Below are 25,134 nucleotides of genomic sequence, written 5' to 3'. Positions count from 1 at the left end.
TAACGCACACACACACACGTATGTATATTATATATATATATATATAATATGTATACATATATGTATATATACAATAATAGGCCTTATAATAGTATATGTGTGTGTAAGTGTGTGCGTGCGTGCATTAGTACAGTAGAATAACATTACCTTTCCTTTGTTGACATGTTGAACCTTTAAACCGATCAGTGCAATCGCACCTAAACCCGTCAAGTTCATCGTGGCAAGTGCCTCCATTTGAGCAAGGATTCCAGGAACACTCGTCAATTTCTGAGACAAAGTTAAAGCACAGTGTAACTATCGAGTTTAAAACTTTTATCATCTCAGCACTCGGGATTGCTACGATGTGGGCACTTTGCTCAAAGCTGATAGAATGCTGAACACAAAATTCATACGATGAGACAAAACAACAAGACAATACTTAATGAATTCTGCTGCCAGAATAATGTATCTGAATAGATAATATATAAACACTCGGCAAAAAAAAAAGAAAGAAATTAAACGCTTTTTTGAGTTCATATTTTTCATAGAAGATTTTGATGTTATATACCATATCAGCGGTGATTTAATTGGCTATAAAATTAGTAGGTCAATATAAAGGAAAAATTTACGCATGAGTGAACATATCTATTTTTTTTTTTTGCAACTGATTGACAAATTGCCCTACATCGACGTAAATAAGCACTGAATTGATCAGTGTTTTGTAGTAGCCATGATAAAAAATCATGGGCGTACATACTCGAGCAGGATTCGAACCTACGACCTCCTGATCACCGTCGATGTAGGGCAATTTGTCAATCAGTTGCAATGAAAACATCTCGACGGAAGAATTTGTTGAATTTGAATAACAAAGCAGTACCCGCTGCATGCTATAAGGATTAGAACCAACACTTGCTGTCGGGCGAAAGCTCGGTGGTCTAGTGGAGATGACGCCTGTCCGGTGATCAGGAGGTCGTAGGTTCGAATCCTGCTCGAGTATGTACGCCCATGATTTTTTATCATGGCTACTACTAAAACACTGATCAATTCAGTGCTTATTTACGTCGATGTAGGGCAATTTGTCAATCAGTTGCAATGAAAACATCTCGACGGAAGAATTTGTTGAATTTGAATAACAAAGCAGTACCCGCTGCATGCTATAAGGATTAGAACCAACACTTGCTGTCGGGCGAAAGCTCGGTGGTCTAGTGGAGATGACGCCTGTACGGTGATCAGGAGGTCGTAGGTTCGAATCCTGCTCGAGTATGTACGCCCATGATTTTTTTATCATGGCTACTACTAAAACACTGATCAATTCAGTGCTTATTTACGTCGATGTAGGGCAATTTGTCAATCAGTTGCAATGAAAACATCTCGACGGAAGAATTTGTTGAATTTGAATATCTATTTTTGATGATAAAAAGACCAGTTTAACACAATGAGAGACATGAATGACATAGGAAAATAAGTTTTCGTTCTCTTTACCTTTTATAACCTCAAACAAAATCAAAGTTGGAAACCAAAGGGTGAAAATAAGAATTTTCTGTAAACTAAAATTTCAAATGACATAGGGAGTAAGGGCACAAAGATGATTAAATGAACAGAATATCTTTATTTCATTCTTTTGATTTAGTAATTTCAGAATTCATGAGACAAATTCAAGAATCAAATATCATTTCTTATTTTCCTAATTTGATAAATCAATTCAAAAATTCCTACCATTTTTGTTTATATTGCTTCTTCTCTCATTTCATTAGAATTTCGATTTGACAGAAGATTCTTTATTTTCCCCCATTATTTTAGCCTTTATTAATCATCTTTTGGGCTTCAAATATATTATAGAGGTCATAGCTTTATTTTTACAACTTAATTCATGTTTCTTATTGTGTTAAATTTGTCTTTAGTTCTTATTGTTACATGGAAGAGCACTTATGAGGAGCACGCATGAATGACAACTTGTTCATTTGGCAATTTTTAATTCTGTGCCTTTGAAGAGAACAACGAAGGTGTTCACTCATGCGTAAAAGTTTAACTTTTTATTGACATACCATATTGATACCCAATTAGTTTACCTTCTATCATGGTATTTAATAGATTAACTTTCAACCAAATATTCTATGAGAAATATAAACTCGAAAAAAGTGTTTACTTTCTTTCTTTCTTTTTTTTTTGCTGGATGTATATACGTTAACATAGAGAGTGATTGTTTATTTGCAGTTGTTGTTTTTTATCTTTAACTTATCAGTACAAAAAAGAGATACAAATCTATGCGTTTTTTTTTTGTGCTCCTGGCCAGGTATAAAATGCGGATCAATTAAACCGTTTTTATTATCATTGTTTAGAAATACAATTTCGTATCAGGACACGGTACACTATCTACAGGTACACTGTTATATTTCACCCATTTCGCTTGATGTTAATCGATTATCAATTGTTAATCTTTGTTGTTTGTCTTTTTACGAGGTAGTATCATAGAAACATTGTATGAAGCCCATTATCATCACCAGTATTTCTTCAATACTAGATTTTTTTCATTGAACAGCAAATAATGACAAAGACTTACTTGTCGGCATAATGACAAACATATTCTATAGATTCTGTGCTTCAGAGATGCAGAGCCGTGATGGAGTAATTGTTACGCATTTAAAGTGATGAACGTGACTGCAGATATACTGCAAACACGTAATATATGTATACAAAGTACAACATATCGCTCTTTACTATCAGCTTAACGACAAAAGACTTGGACGGATTATTCTTACCTTCACATGTTAAACCATCGGCGGAAATCTGATACCCTGCATCACAGGTGCACTCGTAGGACCCCGGATTGTTGTTGCAACTTCCATGCGTTTTATCGCAAGGGTTTCTGTCGGGGCTACATTCATCAATATCTGATCGAGACAATGCCACAGTAAAATTGACAGAAAGAACAATAGACATTGAACATTCTTAACAGGTATTCACGTTTGATAAAGATACTCTCTTCATCATACAATATGTGTATTATCAACTGAACTAAATACATAGTGAAACTAAATTTCATATATATATATATATATATATAATATATACATATATATCAGGTAATATTGATTTGTGTATGTCGCATCATCATACAATATGTGCATTATCAACTGAACTAAATACATAGTGAAACTAAATTTCACATATTATATATAATATATCAGGTAATATTGATTTGTGTATGTCGCATCATCATACAATATGTGCATTATCAACTGAACTAAATACATAGTGAAACTAAATTTCATATATATATATATATACATCAGGTAATATTGATTTGTGTATGTCGAGGAAACAAGTCTTGTTGGTAAATAAACGCTGTCGATCAAACTCATGTTTCCTCATTTCAGGTGGATCTATTTTTTTTTTTTTTATATTCTGTACAATGCAGTTATAGTTCACCCCATTAAGTACGTAAAACAAACGTTTTCCGTTTTGTTACAATGTGCATATAGGGCAACACATTATGTGTCTTTAAGAAATCTAAGATACAGTAATATGAATAGCAAAACAATATCCCAAACTGATGATGAGTAATTCAAAAACAAACAGAAACAAACAAACAAACAAAACAACAGTACATACCACGTCTTCGGTCCATTCTTTAAAAAAAAAAAATTAAAAATCATCGTGAAGAAGTATCTTTCGACTACACAAGCATACATGCAATCGCTGGAACCAGTGATTACCGCCACTGTTTTTCCTTCGTTCATAGGCGACACAGTTCGCTGGATTTCATAAGTCACTATAGATCTGACCTCTTGCAACGGTTAATACAAGTGTACAACGCTGAGTCTCTTACGGACACGCACACGGATATACACAAGCAACTGACAGAAAAATAATTTTATGCTCATTTTTCTTTAATTCATTTACTGCAATTTCCATTCGAAATACTAGAGTTGTTGTTTTTAATGTGTTTTCATAACCTTTTTGTTCATACCTTTGCATCCTAAGCCGTCTGCCTCGTAGCCTGCGTTACACGTGCACAGATAACTTCCCTCGGTATTCGTGCAGTTGGCATTCGTGTCACACTTGTCCGTTTGCTCCTCACATTCATCGATGTCCAAACATCGAATGTAAGCGTCTCCACTGTAGCCATCGTGACAGTCGCACTCATAAGAACCATGGGTATTCGTGCAATTTGCATTTACAGCACACGGTGTTGTTACACACTCATCAATATCTAAGATTGGAAAATGATGCACATTGAGAAATGATTATTCACTGTGTACGTCTTATTCCCATTTCTTATATGATTTCCGAATAATCTGCAAACAATCAGTCTTTGTCACAGTGTCACAATGACACTTTTAGCTACTTCGAAAAATTCAGTTTATCAAGAAACAACATCTCTTTAATCACATTCGTAAAACAGGAAGACAGCAGGAAGACTACCAGGATAAAGTGACGAACATCGTGACAAAAATTGCAAACGTCACGTCACAAATATTATATAACAAAAAATATGTAAAGATAAACTCGTCATTGTAATAGATTTCACTTGCCTCTAACAATATATATATATATATATATATATATATATATATCCAAACTACCTTTACATTTGTAGCACCCGAATTCCGTAATAGCCTCTGTAATATGAATGAATGAAGCATTTCCCCACTTGTCTATATTACCGACATACTTTGTCAAATGTGATCCTGCAAATACCAAAGAGACCAGTAGATTTTATGCATAATTATATTAGCATAAATAATTATTATTATGACGAAAATTTTCATTTCATTTTGTATAGTTTGGTAGATAACGCTACAGGTAAATGCATGTGCCAGTTTTCGTGGCGAGTGCGCGATCGATGGCCGAGATCTCAAGGGGAGGGGGGTTGAATCAACCCCCCCCCCCCGCCACAGAATACCCCCCCCCCCAAAAAAAAAAAAAAAAAGACCCGGCCTGGTTAGGGTTAAGAAAATAAAGGCAATTAATCACATAAATGTTACGCAATCAATATCCATGTAATTTCTCTTTTTTCCACAAGGTATTTCATTCACATAAACAATAATAAACATAAAATAATGATAAACAAGAAACATCACATAGAATACGTAAAGACAAATGATCCAAAACTGACAGGCAACTGCAAAACGACTAAATAATGTAAATACGATTCCAATTGATATTAGATACAAAACCTTTAGTTTTTTCAGACATATATTCGTCTACTTTCTTTGCTCGCTTTAAACATTGACAAAATTGGCTAAAATGTCATGATTTTTTTTTTTATATCTTACAAAAAATATTTATGTCGCATACAAATAAACCACTTTGTAACACTTTGGGTTTTCTGTAGAACCAAGTGTAAAAACACTTCTGGTAATTTGAGTTTGATTCTGTAACATAATTTCCTGTATTTGAGCATGAAACCTTTGGGTAACATCACATTCCCAAGGCAAATGTGCAATTGTTTCTGTGGAGCTCGAACAAAACGTACAGATGTGTGTGTTAGATAGTGCCATTGCAAAAAGTGATTTATTAACATCAATATTTCTGTGCAGAATTTTATACTGAAAATAACGAAGTCTATGATTCACAGTAGACATATCAGGAACATTGTATATTTCAATCCAATCTAAGTTTTGGATAAATATTTCTTCCCATTTCCTTTCTGATTTAGGTGGTTGAAATCACATAATATCCGCTGTATATATCGGCATATCTTAGTTCTTTTGAACAAATTATATATCGTTTCTTCTTATTGCGTCTTTATTTCATTGCCATTTGCTGATTTCCTTTCAACATATATTTCCACTCTAAAGGGATTGCATGAATAACTGAAAAATACTCTTAAAAATTATAACAAACACTGTATTTAGCCCGAAACTGCTCAAAACTTAAAAAAAGTTGAACCATCATCACTCAATAATTGTTTGATCTTTATTATACCCCTTTGAAACATTGCTTTTTTCAAAACAATCTCATTATTTATACGAATTGATGAATTAAACCAGATTACCTGGTTTTTCACTTGTTTTAAATTAGGGGGAAAAGTATATTCACACCAAGCCTTAAGAATTTCACGTTTGAAACTGCTTTGAATCAAATTGATTTTCTTTTCTGTTCCGGCCATATTACAATACGAAATCATATTGCCCCCTAAGTTATCTAAATAATGTTAAAAAGAAAAAAAAAAACATTTCCATTTTCCTCTATTTTGATCATTTAATAATCTTTTCACCCAGGTGATTTTAAGTCCAGAAATTACGCCTGGAAAATAAAACATCTTTAAACCTGCCTGACAATAACCTCTAATTATTGTTCGCCGGCTAATCTTACCTGGTTTATCACCCCAGATAAAAGAAAATACTATAACTCTTTTATAAACCGTGCTGGTGAAGAAGGTAAAACCGAAAACAGAAAAATTTATTGGGAAAGAGCCAACGACTTTAATATAACAGTTTTCCCGATGGGGGTTAAATGTCTTCTCAACAAATATTTCCAAAATCTCCACCAATTTTCTTTTTTTTTTAAGTATATAATTCCATTCAAACATATCATTTAAAGTTGTGCTGAAAGTGATTCCGAGCAACTTGAACGGTCCACAAGAAAAACTAAAACCGGAGTTGCTTATATCTGGTGGATGTGCTTTATAATAATCAAGAGCCAAAATTTCATTCAGTTTACTGCTAAACCTAAAAAAGTTTTGAATTGGTCCAATATTCGTAACAACCTAAAGAGACAAGTTAGATTTTTCAAAAAGAAAGTAGTATCGTCGGCTTAAGTGCTAATAAGAATTTCGCGGCCTCAAACATTCATACCTTTTATCTTGAAATCATTTCTAACCCATATTGCAAGTATTTCACTATTATACATCTGTATATACATTGTAATATTTCAACGCATGTTATAAACTTATTTGTAAGCCGAAGAGCCAAACATTTCCCAATAATTTTATAATGTGTATTTAAAATTGATATCGTCAGCCAATTCTTTAAATATAATAAATCTTTATCTTTCTTTGGAATAAGATTTATAACACCTTTCCTTTGATCAAGTGGTAATTTCTTATAAACAAAAGAATAATGAAAACTTTGAATCAAACAATGACCAAGGTCTTGAATGAAAAAAAAATTAAAAAAAACTTATAAAATTCAGAAGGAAACCCATCAGTCCCAGTGGTCTTATTATTGGGCATAGTTTTGAGTGCGTCAATACATTCCTGCAAAGAAATTGGGCCTTCGCATTTTAGTTGCAAATCATCCGATAATTTGGGGGTTAAATTATCTTGATTTAATGATACAAATTCATTTAAATCAACAATGGGAGGGCTTTCAGTTTACTCGGGTAAAAGCCCAGAATTCATGCACTCAAATCAAACGAGTTCCCAAAATTATGATCTATCCTTTAATGGCAAATATTGTCTATAGAACGAAATGCAACATAGATAAACGCCGATAATCGTCTGTATCAGGGAAAAGGGGGAGGAAATTAAGGCATTTTTTTTTTCGTGCATGCTTATCAAAACGCACAATATATTTCAATGTAATTTATACGCTCAAATCAAATGAGTACTCAAAATTATAATCTATCATTCTTGGGCTGATCTAATGGACATTGTATGCGATCCATTTGAATGCAGTTACATAGTATACATGGTTCATACAGAAATGCATGAACGTTAGACATAGATCAAACTGCAATTAGCAAGTTGCAGTGGTTCATATTCCCGCACACGAGACATACATAATAGCGGTCAAATCTGTAATACCTTTCGTGTGTGAAATAGAAATTGATACAAAAAAAAAGAAATAATAATAACGCTGCCAAGACATTTGAACGCAGGAAAATGAGAAGGGTTTGTTTAAGAATTTACGTTTTGCTGTGATATAAATAACCCTGTGACTGCCAAATTAACTCCGTCTATAGAGTATTTGAGGGAAAAAAAGAAGAAAAGAGAGTTTTAGGTAAAGTCTGTTTCTAACAAAATCTTATCCAGTCTGTTTAGGGCTTTTCAAAAGGTCGTCTGTTAAAAGCGTGCTGTGACATCGAAGCCAGTCGAACCAAACTAAATAATCAGCTGATAATCAATTCATTTATGACAAATATTGTGTTTGGGACGGAATAGCACAGGGGTGACCCTTAATGGTCGTCTCTATCAATTGAGGGGGAGAGAGTAGGAAGCAATCGTGACGCAGTCATTGGTATGCAAGCACGCAATAACACGACTTGATTTAACGACCCGAGTTCTAAAAAAAAAAAAAAAGAACTATACCAAGACCAATCGCGATGTGGTGTTATGCATATTATCAATGATTATAAGCTCTATGTAATTTCTTGAGATTCTCAATATAACAAGACTCCATTTAAAGACACGAATATTGATAGCGGTTGAAACAACGAAAGACATATAAAAGCAACTCAAGCTGTTAAAAAAAAAAGATATCAACAAGATATGTATCAACATGTTTCAGAGGTTGTAGATCAATGTGCTATTTTCTCGAAAATAACTTACCTGTCGTTGTGTCGGCGACCGTTGAAGATACTGTTGAAGGAGGAGCACTTGTTGACTCTGTAGTAGCTGGTGTTGTGTGGAGAGTTGTTTCTGTAGTTGTTTCAGGAGCAGTAGTGGACTCAGTAGTGGCTTCAGTTGTTTGAATTGTTGTTTGGATTGTTGTGTCCGGAGCAGTTGTGACCTCAATAGTAGCCTCCGTAGTTTGAACAGTTGTTTCAATAGTTGTTGGATGAGCAGTTGTGACCTCAGTAGTAGCTTCGGTTGTTTGAAGTGTAGTTTCTACTGGGGTTGTTACTGACGTTGTTGCTACTGTAGTTTCGTAAGTCGTTTGGTCCGTGGAACTAGCTACTGTTGTAACTATAAAGCAATTTTTGATTTCCAATATAAATATCTCTACTTCTAAGAGAGGAACGTGTCTAAACACAATAATAATGCATGATCCATTTCGTTGCCCGATTGTCTTGGACACTTCACATAAATATAAACACTCTATAAAAGACAAATATTGGTCGGCTTTCCTAATGTTAGTTAAAGTCAGGCAATTAATCATTATAAATGTTGCGCCATCAATATCTATGTTATTCTTTGAGACTGTCAAAATAACAACATTCCATTTAATGACAGGAATATTAAGAGCTTACTACGAAAGACATATGAAAACAATTAACGCTGTTGAAAAGAAATATTAACAAAATACAAATAGGTATCATCATTTGTCAAAGTTGTAAATCATTGTGCTATTTTCTCGAAAATAGCTTACCTGTCGTTGTGTCGGCGACCGTTGTAGCTACTGTTGAAGGAAGAGCACTTGTTGACTCTGTAGTAGCTGATGTTGTGTGGAGAGTTGTTCCTGTAGTTGTTTCAGGAGCAGTTGTGGACTCAGTAGTGGCTTCAGTTGTTTGAATTGTTGTTTGGATTGTTGTGTCCGGAGCAGTTGTGACCTCAGTAGTAGCCTCCGTAGTTTGAACAGTTGTTTCAATAGTTGCTGGAGGAGCAGTTGTGACCTCAGTAGTAGCTTCGGTTGTTTGAAGTGTAGTTTCTACTGGGGTTGTTTCTGACGTTGTTGCTACTGTAGTTTCGTAAGTCGTTTGGTCCGTGGAACTAGCTTCTGTTGTAACTATAAAGCAATTTTTTATTTCCAATATAAATATCTCTACTTCTAAGAGAGGAACGTGTTTAAACACAATAATAATAAATGATCCATTTTGTTGCCCGATTGTCCTGGACACTTAAGATAAATATAACCACTCTATAAAAGACAAATATTGGTCGGCTTTCCTGTTAGAAAAGTCAGGCAATTAATCATATAAATGTTGCGCCATCAATATCTATGTAATTCTTTGAGACTTTCAAAATAACAAGATTCCATTTAATCACATGAATATTAAGAGCGTTTGAAACTACGAAAGACATATGAAAACAATTAACGCTGTTAAAAAGAAATATCAACAAAATACAAGTAGGTATCATAATTTTTCAAAGTTGTAGATCATTGTGCTCTTTTCTCGAAAATAGCTTACCTGTCGTTGTGTCGGCAACCGTTGTAGCTACTGTTGAAGGAGGAGCACTTGTTGACTCGGTAGTAGCTGATGTTGTGTGGAGAGTTGTTCCTGTAGTTGTTTCAGGAGCAGTTGTGGACTCAGTAGTGGCTTCAGTTGTTTTAATTGTTGTTTGGATTGTTGTGTGCGGAGCAGTTGTGACCTCAGTAGAAGCCTCCGTAGTTTGAACAGTTGTTTCAATAGTTGCTGGAGGAGCAGTTGTGACCTCAGTAGTAGCTTCGGTTGTTTGAAGTGTAGTTTCTACTGGGGTTGTTTCTGACGTTGTTGCTACTGTAGTTTCGTAAGTCGTTTGGTCCGTGGAACTAGCTTCTGTTGTAACTATAAAGCATTTTTTTTTATTTCCAATATAAATATCTCTTCATCTAAGAGAGGAACGTGTTTAAACACAATAATAATGCATGATCCATTTCGGTGCCCGATTGTCCTGGACACTTAACATAAATATAAACACTCTATAAAAGACAAATATTGGTCTTCTTTCCTAATGTTAGTTAAAGTCAGGCAATTAATCATATAAATGATGCGCCATCAATATCTATGTAATTCTTTGAGACTTTCAAAATAACAAGATTCCATTTAATGACAGGAATATTAAGATCGTTTGAAACTACGAAAGACATATGAAAACAACGTTGTTAAAAAGAAATATCAACAAGATTCAAGTAGGTATCACCATTTTTCAAAGTTGTAGATCGATGTGCTCTTTTCTCGAAAATAGCTTACCTGTCGTTGTGTCGGCAACCGTTGTAGCTACTGTTGAAGGAGGAGCACTTGTTGACTCGGTAGGAGCTGATGTTGTGTGGAGAGTTGTTTCTGTAGTTGTTTCAGGAGCAGTAGTGGACTCAGTAGTGGCTTCAGTTGTTTGAATTGTTGTTTGGATTGTTGTGTCCGGAGCAGTTGTGATCTCAGTAGTAGCCTCCGTAGTTTGAACAGTTGTTTCAATAGTTGTTGGAGGAGCAGTTGTGACCTCGGTAGTAGCCTCCGTAGTTTGAACAGTTGTTTCAATAGTTGTTGGAGGAGCAGTTGTGACCTCAGTAGTAGCTTCGGTTGTTTGAAGTGTAGTTTCTACTGGGGTTGTTACTGACGTTGTTGCTACTGTAGTTTCGTAAGTCGTTTGGTCCGTGGAACTAGCTTCTGTTGTAACTATAAAGCAATTATTGATTTCCGATATAAATATCTCTACATCTAAGAGAGGAACGTGTTTAAACACAATAATAATGCATGATCCATTTCGTTGCCCGATTGTCCTGGACACTTAACATAAGTATAACCATTCAATAAAAGACAAATATTGGTCGGCTTTCCTGTTAGAAAAGTCAGGTAATTAATCATATAAATGTTGCGCCATTAATATCTGTGTAATTCTTTGAGACTTTCAAAATAACAAGATTTCATTTAATGACAGGAATATTAAGAGCGTTTGAAACTACGAAAGACATATGAAAACAATTAACGCTGTTAAAAAGAAATATCAACAAGATTTAAGTAGGTATCACCATTTTTCAAAGTTGTAGATCAAAGTGCTCTTTTCTCGAAAATAGCTTACCTGTCGTTGTGTCGGCAACCGTTGTAGCTACTGTTGAAGCAGGCGCACTTGTTGACTCTGTAGTAGGTGATGTTGTGTGGAGAGTTGTTTCTGTAGTTGTTTCAGGAGCATTTGTGGACTCAGTAGTTGCTTCAGTTGTTTGAATCGTTGTTTGGATTGTTGTGTCCGGAGCAGTTGTGACCTCAGTAGTAGCCTCCGTAGTTTGAACAGTTGTTTCAATATTTGTTGGAGGAGCAGTTGTGACCTCAGTAGTAGCCTCCGTAGTTTGAACAGTTGTTTCAATAGTTGTTGGAGGAGCAGTTGTGACCTCAGTAGTAGCCTCCGTAGTTTGAACAGTTGTTTCAATAGTTGTTGGAGGAGCAGTTGTGACCTCAGTAGTAGCTTCGGTTGTTTGAAGTGTAGTTTCTACTGGGGTTGTTACTGACGTTGTTGCTACTGTAGTTTGGTAAGTCGTTTGGTCCGTGGAACTAGCTTCTGTTGTAACTATAAAGCAATTATTGATTTCCGATATAAATATCTCTTCATCTAAGAGAGGAACGTGTTTAAACAAAATAATAATGCATGATCCATTTCGGTGCCCGATTGTCCTGGACACTTAACATAAATATAACCACTCTATAAAAGACAAATATTGGCCGGCTTTCCTGTTAGAAAAGTCAGGCAATTAATCATATAAATGTTGCGCCATCAATATCTATGTAATTCTTTGAGACTTTCAAAATAACAAGATTTCATTTAATGACAGGAATATTAAGAGCGTTTGAAACTACGAAAGACATATGAAAACAATTAACGCTGTTAAAAAGAAATATCAACAAGATTCAAGTAGGTATCACCATTTTTCAAAGTTGTAGATCAATGTGCTCTTTTCTCGAAAATAGCTTACCTGTCGTTGTGTCGGCAACCGTTGTAACTACTGTTGAAGGAGGAGCACTTGTTGACTCGGTAGTAGCTGATGTTGTGTGGAGAGTTGTTTCTGTAGTTGTTTCAGGAGCAGTAGTGGACTCAGTAGTGGCTTCAGTTGTTTGAATTGTTGTTTGGATTGTTGTGTCCGGAGCAGTTGTGACCTCAGTAGTAGCCTCCGTAGTTTGAACAGTTGTTTCAATAGTTGTTGGAGGAGCAGTTGTGACCTCAGTAGTAGCTTCGGTTGTTTGAAGTGTAGTTTCTACTGGGGTTGTTATTGACGTTGTTGCTACTGTAGTTTCGTAAGTCGTTTGGTCCGTGGAACTAGCTTCTGTTGTAACTATAAAGCAATTATTGATTTCCGATATAAATATCTCTACATCTAAGAGAGGAACGTGTTTAAACACAATAATAATGCATGATCCATTTCGTTGCCCGATTGTCCTGGACACTTAACATAAGTATAACCACTCTATAAAAGACAAATGTTGGTCGGCTTTCCTGTTAGAAAAGTCAGGCAATTAATCATATAAATGTTGCGCCATCAATATCTATGTAATTCTTTGAGACTTTCAAAATAACAATATTTCATTTAATGACAGGAATATTAAGAGCGTTTGAAACTACGAAAGACATATGAAAACAATTAACGCTGTTAAAAAGAAATATCAACAAGATTCAAGTAGGTATCACCATTTTTCAAAGTTGTAGATCAATGTGCTCTTTTCTCGAAAATAGCTTACCTGTCGTTGTGTCGGCAACCGTTGTAGCCACTGTTGAAGGAGGAGCACTTGTTGACTCGGTAGTAGCTGATGTTGTGTGGAGAGTTGTTTCTGTAGTTGTTTCAGGAGCAGTAGTGGACTCAGTAGTGGCTTCAGTTGTTTGAATTGTTGTTTGGATTGTTGTGTAGGGAGCAGTTGTGACCTCAGTAGTAGCTTCCGTAGTTTGAACAGTTGTTTCAATAGTTGTTGGAGGAGCAGTTGTGACCTCAGTAGTAGCCTCCGTAGTTTGAACAGTTGTTTCAATAGTTGTTGGAGGAGCAGTTGTGACCTCAGTAGTAGCTTCGGTTGTTTGAAGTGTAGTTTCTACTGGGGTTGTTACTGACGTTGTTGCTACTGTAGTTTGGTAAGTCGTTTGGTCCGTGGAACTACCTTCTGTTGTAACTATAAAGCAATTATTGATTTCCGATATAAATATCTCTTCATCTAAGAGAGGAACGTGTTTAAACAAAATAATAATGCATGATCCATTTCGGTGCCCGATTGTCCTGGACACTTAACATAAATATAACCACTCTATAAAAGACAAATATTGGTCGGCTTTCCTGTTAGAAAAGTCAGGCAATTAATCATATAAATGTTGCGCCATCAATATCTATGTAATTCTTTGAGACTTTCAAAATAACAAGATTTCATTTAATGACAGGAATATTAAGAGCGTTTGAAACTACGAAAGACATATGAAAACAATTAACGCTGTTAAAAAGAAATATCAACAAGATTCAAGTAGGTATCACCATTTTTCAAAGTTGTAGATCAATGTGCTCTTTTCTCGAAAATAGCTTACCTGTCGTTGTGTCGGCAACCGTTGTAGCTACTGTTGAAGGAGGAGCACTTGTTGACTCGGTAGTAGTTGATGTTGTGTGGAGAGTTGTTTCTGTAGTTGTTTCAGGAGCAGTAGTGGACTCAGTAGTGGCTTCAGTTGTTGGAATTGTTGTTTGGATTGTTGTGTCCGGAGCAGTTGTGACCTCAGTAGTAGCCTCCGTAGTTTGAACAGTTGTTTCAATAGTTGTTGGAGGAGCAGTTGTGACCTCAGTAGTAGCCTCCGTAGTTTGAACAGTTGTTTCAATAGTTGTTGGAGGAGCAGTTGTGACCTCAGTAGTAGCTTCGGTTGTTTGAAGTGTAGTTTCTACTGGAGTTGTTACTGACGTTGTTGCTACTGTAGTTTCGTAAGTCGTTTGGTCCGTGGAACTAGCTTCTGTTGTAACTATAAAGCAATTATTGATTTCCGATATAAATATCTCTTCATCTAAGAGAGGAACGTGTTTAAACACAATAATAATGCATGATCCATTTCGGTGCCCGATTGTCCTGGACACTTAACATAATTATAACCACTCTATAAAAGACAAATATTGGTCGGCTTTCCTGTTAGAAAAGTCAGGCAATTAATCATATAAATGTTGCGCCATCAATATCTATGTAATTCTTTTTGTTTTTTGTTTGAAAAGATTTTATTTTCTGCATTTCTTATTTTCTTTCAGAATAACAAAAATATCAAAGGCAGGTTCAATTACACAAATACAATTCTGAAAATTATTGACATATTACATAGTAAGTCATATTTTGTATGTAAAGACAAATGAAACGTTAAATAACATACAAAATGTTTATATGGCCAATAATGACTTAATTCACAGTACAATATATAATATATACATATGATGCAGAGGGCCGCCGTTATAAGCCGTGCTTGAACAGACGGACAGCCAGAGTTAAATTATCATTTTTTATTGTAGTACTTGAACACTAATACAGATGGGCCATGTTAAAGTGCGTGTAAATCCAGTTTTATACAATTACTTGGTAAACAGGAGTGGTGTCTGTGAGTGCGTGTGCAGGTGATGAAGCGCGAAAGTGTTGATGGTCAGCACTTCTAAGAAAATGATTGGATATGTTATAATATGGGCGAAGGGTCAAGCAGCAAAGTAAAAGAAAAGGAAAAGGGGGTGGACCAAATATTGCCTTGTTGTTGAGTATAAGAGGTACATGTTTAATGATTACTGTACCGTATGATCTTGTGCCAAGAAATATTTCTTTGTATTTGCCTTAAAGGAATAGAGAGATGTGCACTGTTTTATGTGGAGAGGGAGTGAATTTCAAATATCAGGCCCGTTATGCCGAATTGATTTTTGAGCTAATAGGAGTTTAGGGTTATTCAAATGGAAATCATTACGATGGCGCGTGGGGTAAGCATGGACATCCCTGTTAAGGGAAAATGCGTTGTGGAAGAGTGGGAGTAGATTTTGCGTGTATTTGAACATAAATATTGCTGTTTGAAATTTGTGTATATCATCAACTTTAAGAACTTTTAGTCTAAGGAATAATGGATCAGTATGTTCTAGATAATGTGAGTTGGTACATATTCTTATTGCCTTTTTCTGTAAAAGAAAAATAACATTTACTTTGGTTTTATTACAGTTTCCCCAGACAACATTACAATAATTAATATACGGTAAGATTAATGCATTGTATAACATAATGAGTACTTTTTCCGTTACAAAATATTTTAATCTCCGAAGTATTCCAATGGCTTTGGATATTAATGTGGTTATATTGTCAATGTGGTTATTCCAATTTAAGTTGGAGTCAAGGGTTACCCCTAAGAACTTGGTTGATTTTTTTCCAATAATGGGCATACCATCAATAATAATGTTATTAGGCGTTATCGGTTGCAAATGTGAAGTATTGAAGTTTATAAAACACGTTTTATCTATATTTAATGATAAGTTATTGCATTTAAACCATGTAGAAATTTTTGAAAGCTCAGAATTAAGTATATCAACTAGTGTGTTTAAACAGTTGTGAGAGTAGAAGACACTGGTATCGTCCGCGAATAATACATAGGTGAGAAGGGTTGAGGGATTTATGATTGTTTTGATTTATGATTCTTTGAGACTTTCAAAATAACAAGATTTCATTTAATGACAGGATTATTAATAGCGTTTGAAACTACGAAAGACATATGAAAACAATTAACGCTGTTCAAAAGAAATATCAACAAGATTCAAGTAGGTATCACCATTTTTCAAAGTTGTAGATCAATGTGCTCTTTTCTCGAAAATAGCTTACCTGTCGTTGTGTCGGCAACCGTTGTAGCTACTGTTGAAGGAGGAGCACTTGTTGACTCGGTAGTAGCTGATGTTGTGTGGAGAGTTGTTTCTGTAGTTGTTTCAGGAGCAGTAGTGGACTCAGTAGTGGCTTCAGTTGTTTGAATTGTTGTTTGGATTGTTGTGTCCGGAGCAGTGGTGACCTCAGTAGTAGCCTCCGTAGTTTGAACAGTTGTTTCAATCGTTGTTGGAGGAGCAGTTGTGACCTCAGTAGTAGCCTCCGTAGTTTGAACAGTTGTTTCAATAGTAGTTGGAGGAGCAGTTGTGACCTCAGTAGTAGCCTCCGTAGTTTGAACAGTTGTTTCAATAGTTGTTGGAGGAGCAGTTGTGACCTCAGTAGTAGCTTCGGTTGTTTGAAGTGTAGTTTCTACTGGGGTTGTTACTGACGTTGTTGCTACTGTAGTTTCGTAAGTCGTTTGGTCCGTGGAACTAGCTTCTGTTGTAACTATAAAGCAATTATTGATTCCCGATATAAATATCTCCTCATCTAAGAGAGGAACGTGTTTAAACACAATAATAATGCATGATCCATTTCATTTCACGATTGTCCTGGACACTTAACATAAATATAACCACTCTATAAAAGACAAATATTGGTCGGCTTTCCTGTTAGAAAAGTCAGGCAATTAATCATATAAATGTTGCGCCATCAATATCTATGTAATTCTTTGAGACTTTCAAAATAACAAGATTTCATTTAATGACAGGAATATTAAGAGCGTTTGAAACTACGAAAAACATATGAAAACGCTGTTAAAAAGAAATATCAACAAGATTCAAGTAGGTATCACCATTTTTCAAAGTTGTAGATCAATGTGCTCTTTTCTGGAAAATAGCTTACCTGTCGTTGTGTCGGCAACCGTTGTAGCCACTTTTGAAGGAGGAGCACTTGTTGACTCGGTAGTAGCTGATGTTGTGTGGAGAGTTGTTTCTGTAGTTGTTTCAGGAGCAGTAGTGGACTCAGTAGTGGCTTCAGTTGTTTGAATTGTTGTTTGGATTGTTGTGTCCGGAGCAGTGGTGACCTCAGTAGTAGCCTCCGTAGTTTGAACAGTTGTTTCAATCGTTGTTGGAGGAGCAGTTGTGACCTCAGTAGTAGCCTCCGTAGTTTGAACAGTTGTTTCAATAGTAGTTGGAGGAGCAGTTCTGACCTCAGTAGTAGCCTCCGTAGTTTGAACAGTTGTTTCAATAGTTGTTGGAGGAGCAGTTGTGACCTCAGTAGTAGATTCGGTTGTTTGAAGTGTAGTTTCTACTGGGGTTGTTACTGACGTTGTTGCTACTGTAGTTTCGTAAGTCGTTTGGTCCGTGGAACTAGCTTCTGTTGTAACTATAAAGCAATTATTGATTTCCGATATAAATATCTCTTAATCTAAGAGAGGAACGTGTTTAAACACAATAATAATGCATGATCCATTTCGGTGCCCGATTGTCCTGGACACTTAACATAAATATAACCACTCTATAAAAGAAAAATATTGGTCGGCTTTCCTGTTAGAAAAGTCAGGCAATTAATCATATAAATGTTGCGCCATCAATATCTATGTAAGTCTTTGAGACTTTCAAAATAACAAGATTTCATTTAATGACAGGAATATTAAGAGCGTTTGAAACTACGAAAGACATATGAAAACAATTAACGCTGTTAAAAAGAAATATCAACAAGATTCAAGTAGGTATCACCATTTTTCAAAGTTGTAGATCAATGTGCTCTTTTCTCGAAAATAGCTTACCTGTCGTTGTGTCGGCAACCGTTGTAGCTACTGTTGAAGGAGGAGCACTTGTTGACTCGGTAGTAGCTGATGTTGTGTGGAGAGTTGTTTCTGTAGTTGTTTCAGGAGCAGTAGTGGACTCAGTAGTGGCTTCAGTTGTTTGAATTGTTGTTTGGATTGTTGTGTAGGGAGCAGTTGTGACCTCAGTAGTAGCCTCCGTAGTTTGAACAGTTGTTTCAATAGTTGTTGGAGGAGCAGTTGTGACCTCAGTAGTAGCCTCCGTAGTTTGAACGGTTGTTTCAATAGTTGTTGGAGGAGCAGTTGTGACCTCAGTAGTAGCCTCCGTAGTTTGAACGGTTGTTTCAATAGTTGTTGGAGGAGCAGTTGTGACCTCAGTAGTAGCTTCGGTTGTTTGAAGTGTAGTTTCTACTGGGGTTGTTACTGACGTTGTTGCTACTGTAGTTTCGTAAGTCGTTTGGTCCGTGGAACTAGCTTCTGTTGTAACTATAAAGCAATTATTGATTCCCGATATAAATATCTCTACATCTAAGAGAGGAACGTGTTTAAACACAATAATAATGCATGATCCATTTCGGTGCCCGATTGTCCTGGACACTTAACATAAATATAACCACTCTATAAAAGACAAATATTGGTCGGCTTTCCTGTTAGAAAAGTCAGGCAATTAATCATATAAATGTTGCGCCATCAATATCTAGGTAATTCTTTGAGACTTTCAAAATAACAATATTTCATTTAATGACAGGAATATTAAGAGCGTTTGAAACTACGAAAAACATATGAAAACAATTAACGCTGTTAAAAAGAAATATCAACAAGATTCAAGTAGGTATCACTATTTTTCAAAGATGTAGATCAATGTGCTCTTTTCTCGAAAATAGCTTACCTGTCGTTGTGTCGGCAACCGTTGTAGCTACTGTTGAAGGAGGAGCACTTGTTGACTCGGTAGTAGCTGATGTTGTGTGGAGAGTTGTTTCTGTAGTTATTTCAGGAGCAGTAGTGGACTCAGTAGTGGCTTCAGTTGTTTGAATTGTTGTTTGGATTGTTGTGTCCGGAGCAGTTGTGACCTCAGTAGTAGCCTCCGTAGTTTGAACAGTTGTTTCAATAGTTGTTGGAGGAGCAGTTGTGACCTCAGTAGTAGCCTTCGTAGTTTGAACAGTTGTTTCAATAGTTGTTGGAGGAGCAGTTGTGACCTCAGTAGTAGCTTCGGTTGTTTGAAGTGTAGTTTCTACTGGGGTTGTTACTGACGTTGTTGCTACTGTAGTTTCGTAAGTCGTTTGGTCCGTGGAACTAGCTTCTGTTGTAACTATAAAGGAATTATTGATTCCCGATATAAATATCTCTTCATCTAAGAGAGGAACGTGTTTAAACACAATAATAATGCATGATCCATTTCTGTGCCCGATTGTCCTGGACACTTAACACAAATATAACCACTCTATAAAAGACAAATATTGGTCGGCTTTCCTGTTAGAAAATTCAGGCAATTAATCATATAAATGTTGCGCCATCAATATCTATGTAAGTCTTTGAGACTTTCAAAATAACAAGATTTCATTTAATGACAGGAATATTAAGAGCGTTTGAAACTACGAAAGACATATGAAAAACAATTAACGCTGTTGAAAAGAAATATCAACAAAATACAAATAGGTATCATCATTCAAATTCATGAAATTCTTCCGTCGAGATGTTTTCATTGCAATTGATTGACAAATTGCCCTACATCGACGTAAATAAGCACTGAATTGATCAGTGTCTTAGTAGTAGCCATGATAAAAATCATGGGCATATATACTCGAGCAGGATTCGAACCTACGACCTCCTGATCACCGGACAGGCGTCATCTCCACTAGACCACCGAGCTTTCGCCCGACAGCAAGTGTTGGTTCTAATCCTTATAGCATACAGCAGGTACTGCTTTGTTATTCAAATTCATGAAATTCTTCCGTCGAGATGTTTTCATTGACAAATTGCCGTACATCGACGTAAATATGCACTGAATTGATCAGTGTTTTAGTAGTAGCCATGATAAAAAAATCATGAATTTGAATAACAAAGCAGTACCTGCTGCATGCTATAAGGATTAGAACCAACACTTGCTGTCGGGCGAAAGCTCGGTGGTCTACTGGAGATGACGCCTGTCCGGTGATCAGGAGGTCGTAGGTTCGAATCCTGCTCGAGTATGTACGCCCATGATTTTTCATCATGGCTACTACTAAAACACTGATCAATTCAGTGCTTATTTACGTCGATGTAGGGCAATTTGTCAATCAGTTGAAAAGGTATCATCATTTTTCAAAGTTGTAGATCATTGTGCTCTTTTCTCGAAAATAGCTTACCTGTCGTTGTGTCGGCGACCGTTGTAGCTACTGTTGAAGGAGGAGCACTTGTTGACTCTGTAGTAGCTGATGTTGTGTGGAGAGTTGTTTCTGTAGTTGTTTCAGGAGCAGTTGTGGACTCAGTAGTGGCTTCAGTTGTTTGAATGGTTGTTTGGATTGTTGTGTCCGGAGCAGTTGTGACCTCAGTAGTAGCCTCCGTAGTTTGAACAGTTGTTTGAACAGTTGTTGGAGGAGCCGTTGTGACCTCGGTAGTAGCTTCGGTTGTCTGAAGTGTAGTTTCTACTGGGGTTGTTACTGACGTTGTTGCTACTGTAGTTTCGTAAGTCGTTTGGTCCGTGGAACTAGCTTCTGTTGTAACTATAAAGCAATTTTTGATTTCCAATATAAATATCTCTACATCTAAGAGAGGAACGTGTTTAAACACAATAATAATGCATGATCCATTTCGTTGCCCGATTGTCCTGGACACTTAACATAAATATAACCACTCTATAAAAGACAAATATTGGTCGGCTTTCCTGTTAGAAAATTCAGGCAATTAATCATATAAATGTTGCGCCATCAATATCTATGTAATTCTTTGAGACTTTCAAAATACAAGATTTCATTTAATGACAGGAATATTAAGAGCGTTTGAAACTACGAAAGACATATGAAAACAATTAACGCTGTTAAAAAGAAATATCAACAAGATTCAAGTAGGTATCACCATTTTTCAAAGTTGTAGATCAATGTGCTCTTTTCTCGAAAACAGCTTACCTGTCGTTGTGTCGGCAAACGTTGTAGCTACTGTTGAAGGAGGAGCACTTGTTGACTCGGTAGTAGCTGATGTTGTGTGGAGAGTTGTTTCTGTAGTTGTTTCAGGAGCAGTAGTGGACTCAGTAGTGGCTTCAGTTGTTTGAATTGTTGTTTGGATTGTTGTGTAGGGAGCAGTTGTGACCTCAGTAGTAGCCTCCGTAGTTTGAACAGTTGTTTCAATAGTTGTTGGAGGAGCAGTTGTGACCTCAGTAGTAGCCTCCGTAGTTTGAACAGTTGTTTCAATAGTTGCTGGAGGAGCAGTTGTGACCTCAGTAGTAGCTTCGGTTGTTTGAAGTGTAGTTTCTACTGGGGTTGTTACTGACGTTGTTGCTACTGTAGTTTCGTAAGTCGTTTGGTCCGTGGAACTAGCTTCTGTTGTAACTATAAAGCAATTATTGATTCCCGATATAAATATCTCTACATCTAAGAGAGGAACGTGTTTAAACACAATAATAATGCATGATCCATTTCGGTGCCCGATTGTCCTGGACACTTAACATAAATATAACCACTCTATAAAAGACAAATATTGGTCGGCTTTCCTGTTAGAAAAGTCAGGCAATTAATCATATAAATGTTGCGCCATCAATATCCATGTAATTCTTTGAGACTTTCAAAATAACGATATTTCATTTAATGACAGGAATATTAAGAGCGTTTGAAACTACGAAAAACATATGAAAACAATTAACGCTGTTAAAAAGAAATATCAACAAGATTCAAGTAGGTATCACCATTTTTCAAAGTTGTAGATCAATGTGCTCTTTTCTCAAAAATAGCTTACCTGTCGTTGTGTCGGCAACCGTTGTAGCCACTGTTGAAGGAGGAGCACTTGTTGACTCGGTAGTAGCTGATGTTGTGTGGAGAGTTGTTTCTGTAGTTGTTTCAGGAGCAGTAGTGGACTCAGTAGTGGCTTCAGTTGTTTGAATTGTTGTTTGGATTGTTGTGTAGGGAGCAGTTGTGACCTCAGTAGTAGCCTCCGTAGTTTGAACAGTTGTTACAATAGTTGTTGGAGGAGCAGTTGTGACCTCAGTAGTAGCTTCGGTTGTTTGAAGTGTAGTTTCTACTGGGGTTGTTACTGACGTTGTTGCTACTGTAGTTTCGTAAGTCGTTTGGTCCGTGGAACTAGCTTCTGTTGTAACTATAAAGCAATTATTGATTTCCGATATAAATATCTCTTCATCTAAGAGAGGAACGAGTTTAAACACAATAATAATGCATGATCCATTTCGGTGCCCGATTGTCCAGGACACTTAACATAAATATAACCACTCTATAAAAGACAAATATTGGTCGGCTTTCCTGTTAGAAAAGTCAGGCAATTAATCATATAAATGTTGCGCCATCAATATCTATGTAATTCTTTGAGACTTTCAAAATAACAAGATTTCATTTAATGACAGGAATATTAAGAGCGTTTGAAACTACGAAAGACATATGAAAACAATTAACGCTGTTAGAAAGAAATATCAACAAGATTCAAGTAGGTATCACCATTTTTCAAAGTTGTAGATCAATATGCTCTTTTCTCGAAAATAGCTTACCTGTCGTTGTGTCGGCAACCGTTGTAGCTACTGTTGAAGGAGGAGCACTTGTTGACTCGGTAGTAGCTGATGTTGTGTGGAGAGTTGTTTCTGTAGTTGTTTCAGGAGCAGTAGTGGACTCAGTAGTGGCTTCAGTTGTTTGAATTGTTGTTTGGATTGTTGTGTCCGGAGCAGTTGTGACCTCAGTAGTAGCCTCCGTAGTTTGAACAGTTGTTACAATAGTTGTTGGAGGAGCAGTTGTGACCTCAGTAGTGGCTTCGGTTGTTTGAAGTGTAGTTTTTACTGGGGTTGTTACTGACGTTGTTGCTACTGTAGTTTCGTAAGTCGTTTGGTCCGTGGAACTAGCTTCTGTTGTAACTATAAAGCAATTATTGATTCCCGATATAAATATCTCTACATCTAAGAGAGGAACGTGTTTAAACACAATAATAATGCATGATCCATTTCGGTGCCCGATTGTCCTGGACACTTAACATAAATATAACCACTCTATAAAAGACAAATATTGGTCGGCTTTCCTGTTAGAAAAGTCAGGCAATTAATCATATAAATGTTGCGCCATCAATATCCATGTAATTCTTTGAGACTTTCAAAATAACAATATTTCATTTAATGACAGGAATATTAAGAGCGTTTGAAACTACGAAAAACATATGAAAACAATTAACGCTGTTAAAAAGAAATATCAACAAGATTCAAGTAGGTATCACCATTTTTCAAAGTTGTAGATTAATGTGCTCTTTTCTCGAAAATAGCTTACCTGTCGTTGTGTCGGCAACCGTTGTAGCCACTGTTGAAGGAGGAGCACTTGTTGACTCGGTAGTAGCTGATGTTGTGTGGAGAGTTGTTTCTGTAGTTGTTTCAGGAGCAGTAGTGGACTCAGTAGTGGCTTCAGTTGTTTGAATTGTTGTTTGGATTGTTGTGTCCGGAGCAGTTGTGACCTCAGTAGTAGCCTCCGTAGTTTGAACAGTTGTTTCAATAGTTGTTGGAGGAGCAGTTGTGACCACAGTAGTAGCCTCCGTAGTTTGAACAGTTGTTTCAATAGTTGTTGGAGGAGCAGTTGTGACCTCAGTAGTAGCTTCGGTTGTTTGAAGTGTAGTTTCTACTGGGGTTGTTACTGACGTTGTTGCTACTGTAGTTTCGTAAGTCGTTTGGTCCGTGGAACTAGCTTCTGTTGTAACTATAAAGCAATTATTGATTTCCGATATAAATATCTCTTCATCTAAGAGAGGAACGTGTTTAAACACAATAATAATGCATGATCCATTTCGGTGCCCGATTGTCCTAGACACTTAACATAAATATAACCACTCTATAAAAGACAAATATTGGTCGGCTTTCCTGTTAGAAAAGTCAGGCAATTAATCATATAAATGTTGCGCCATCAATATCTATGTAATTCTTTGAGACTTTCAAAATAACAAGATTTCATTTAATGACAGGAATATTAAGAGCGTTTGAAACTACGAAAGACATATGAAAACAATTAACGCTGTTAAAAAGAAATATCAACAAGATTCAAGTAGGTTTCATCATTTTTCAAAGTTGTAGATCAATGTGCTCTTTTCTCGAAAATAGCTTACCTGTCGTTGTGTCGGCAACCGTTGTAGCTACTGTTGAAGGAGGAGCACTTGTTGACTCGGTAGTAGCTGAGGTTGTTTGGAGAGTTGTTTCTGTAGTTGTTTCAGGAGCAGTAGTGGACTCAGTAGTGGCTTCAGTTGTTTGAATTGTTGTTTGGATTGTTGTGTCCGGAGCAGTTGTGACCTCAGTAGTAGCCTCCGTAGTTTGAACAGTTGTTTCAATAGTTGTTGGAGGAGCAGTTGTGACCTCAGTAGTAGCCTCCGTAGTTTGAACAGTTGTTTCAATAGTTGTTGGAGGAGCAGTTGTGACCTCAGTAGTGGCTTCGGTTGTTTGAAGTGTAGTTTTTACTGGGGTTGTTACTGACGTTGTTGCTACTGTAGTTTCGTAAGTCGTTTGGTCCGTGGAACTAGCTTCTGTTGTAACTATAAAGCAATTATTGATTCCCGATATAAATATCTCTACATCTAAGAGAGGAACGTGTTTAAACACAATAATAATGCATGATCCATTTCGGTGCCCGATTGTCCTGGACACTTAACATAAATATAACCACTCTATAAAAGACAAATATTGGTCGGCTTTCCTGTTAGAAAAGTCAGGCAATTAATCATATAAATGTTGCGCCATCAATATCCATGTAATTCTTTGAGACTTTCAAAATAACAATATTTCATTTAATGACAGGAATATTAAGAGCGTTTGAAACTACGAAAAACATATGAAAACAATTAACGCTGTTAAAAAGAAATATCAACAAGATTCAAGTAGG

General features: G+C 36.3%; 1 protein-coding gene across 1 annotated transcript in view; it reads right to left on the bottom strand.

Annotated features, from left to right (window-relative positions):
* Positions 1–25,134, bottom strand: part of LOC140236501 (uncharacterized) — a 145,755-nt gene that overhangs the window by 106,540 nt on the left and 14,081 nt on the right. The window contains exons 18-37 of the mRNA XM_072316422.1: positions 24,368–24,457; positions 23,545–23,634; positions 22,785–22,874; positions 22,025–22,114; positions 21,202–21,291; positions 20,443–20,532; positions 18,987–19,076; positions 18,101–18,190; positions 17,215–17,304; positions 16,367–16,425; positions 14,051–14,512; positions 13,228–13,317; positions 12,468–12,557; positions 11,582–11,671; positions 10,759–10,848; positions 9,997–10,221; positions 9,237–9,326; positions 8,477–8,566; positions 3,950–4,192; positions 2,739–2,870 (exon numbers count right to left, since the gene is read on the bottom strand). Of these exons, the coding sequence (XP_072172523.1) occupies positions 2,739–2,870; positions 3,950–4,192; positions 8,477–8,566; positions 9,237–9,326; positions 9,997–10,221; positions 10,759–10,848; positions 11,582–11,671; positions 12,468–12,557; positions 13,228–13,317; positions 14,051–14,512; positions 16,367–16,425; positions 17,215–17,304; positions 18,101–18,190; positions 18,987–19,076; positions 20,443–20,532; positions 21,202–21,291; positions 22,025–22,114; positions 22,785–22,874; positions 23,545–23,634; positions 24,368–24,457 (2,471 nt within the window). The remainder of the gene's footprint in view (positions 1–2,738; positions 2,871–3,949; positions 4,193–8,476; positions 8,567–9,236; positions 9,327–9,996; positions 10,222–10,758; positions 10,849–11,581; positions 11,672–12,467; positions 12,558–13,227; positions 13,318–14,050; positions 14,513–16,366; positions 16,426–17,214; positions 17,305–18,100; positions 18,191–18,986; positions 19,077–20,442; positions 20,533–21,201; positions 21,292–22,024; positions 22,115–22,784; positions 22,875–23,544; positions 23,635–24,367; positions 24,458–25,134) is intronic.

This window comes from Diadema setosum, chromosome 13, assembly GCF_964275005.1.
Source record: "Diadema setosum chromosome 13, eeDiaSeto1, whole genome shotgun sequence".
NCBI lineage: Eukaryota > Metazoa > Echinodermata > Echinoidea > Diadematoida > Diadematidae > Diadema > Diadema setosum.
The sequence above is the reverse complement of the archived record's forward strand: the minus strand, read 5'-3'. Positions and strand labels throughout refer to the sequence as shown.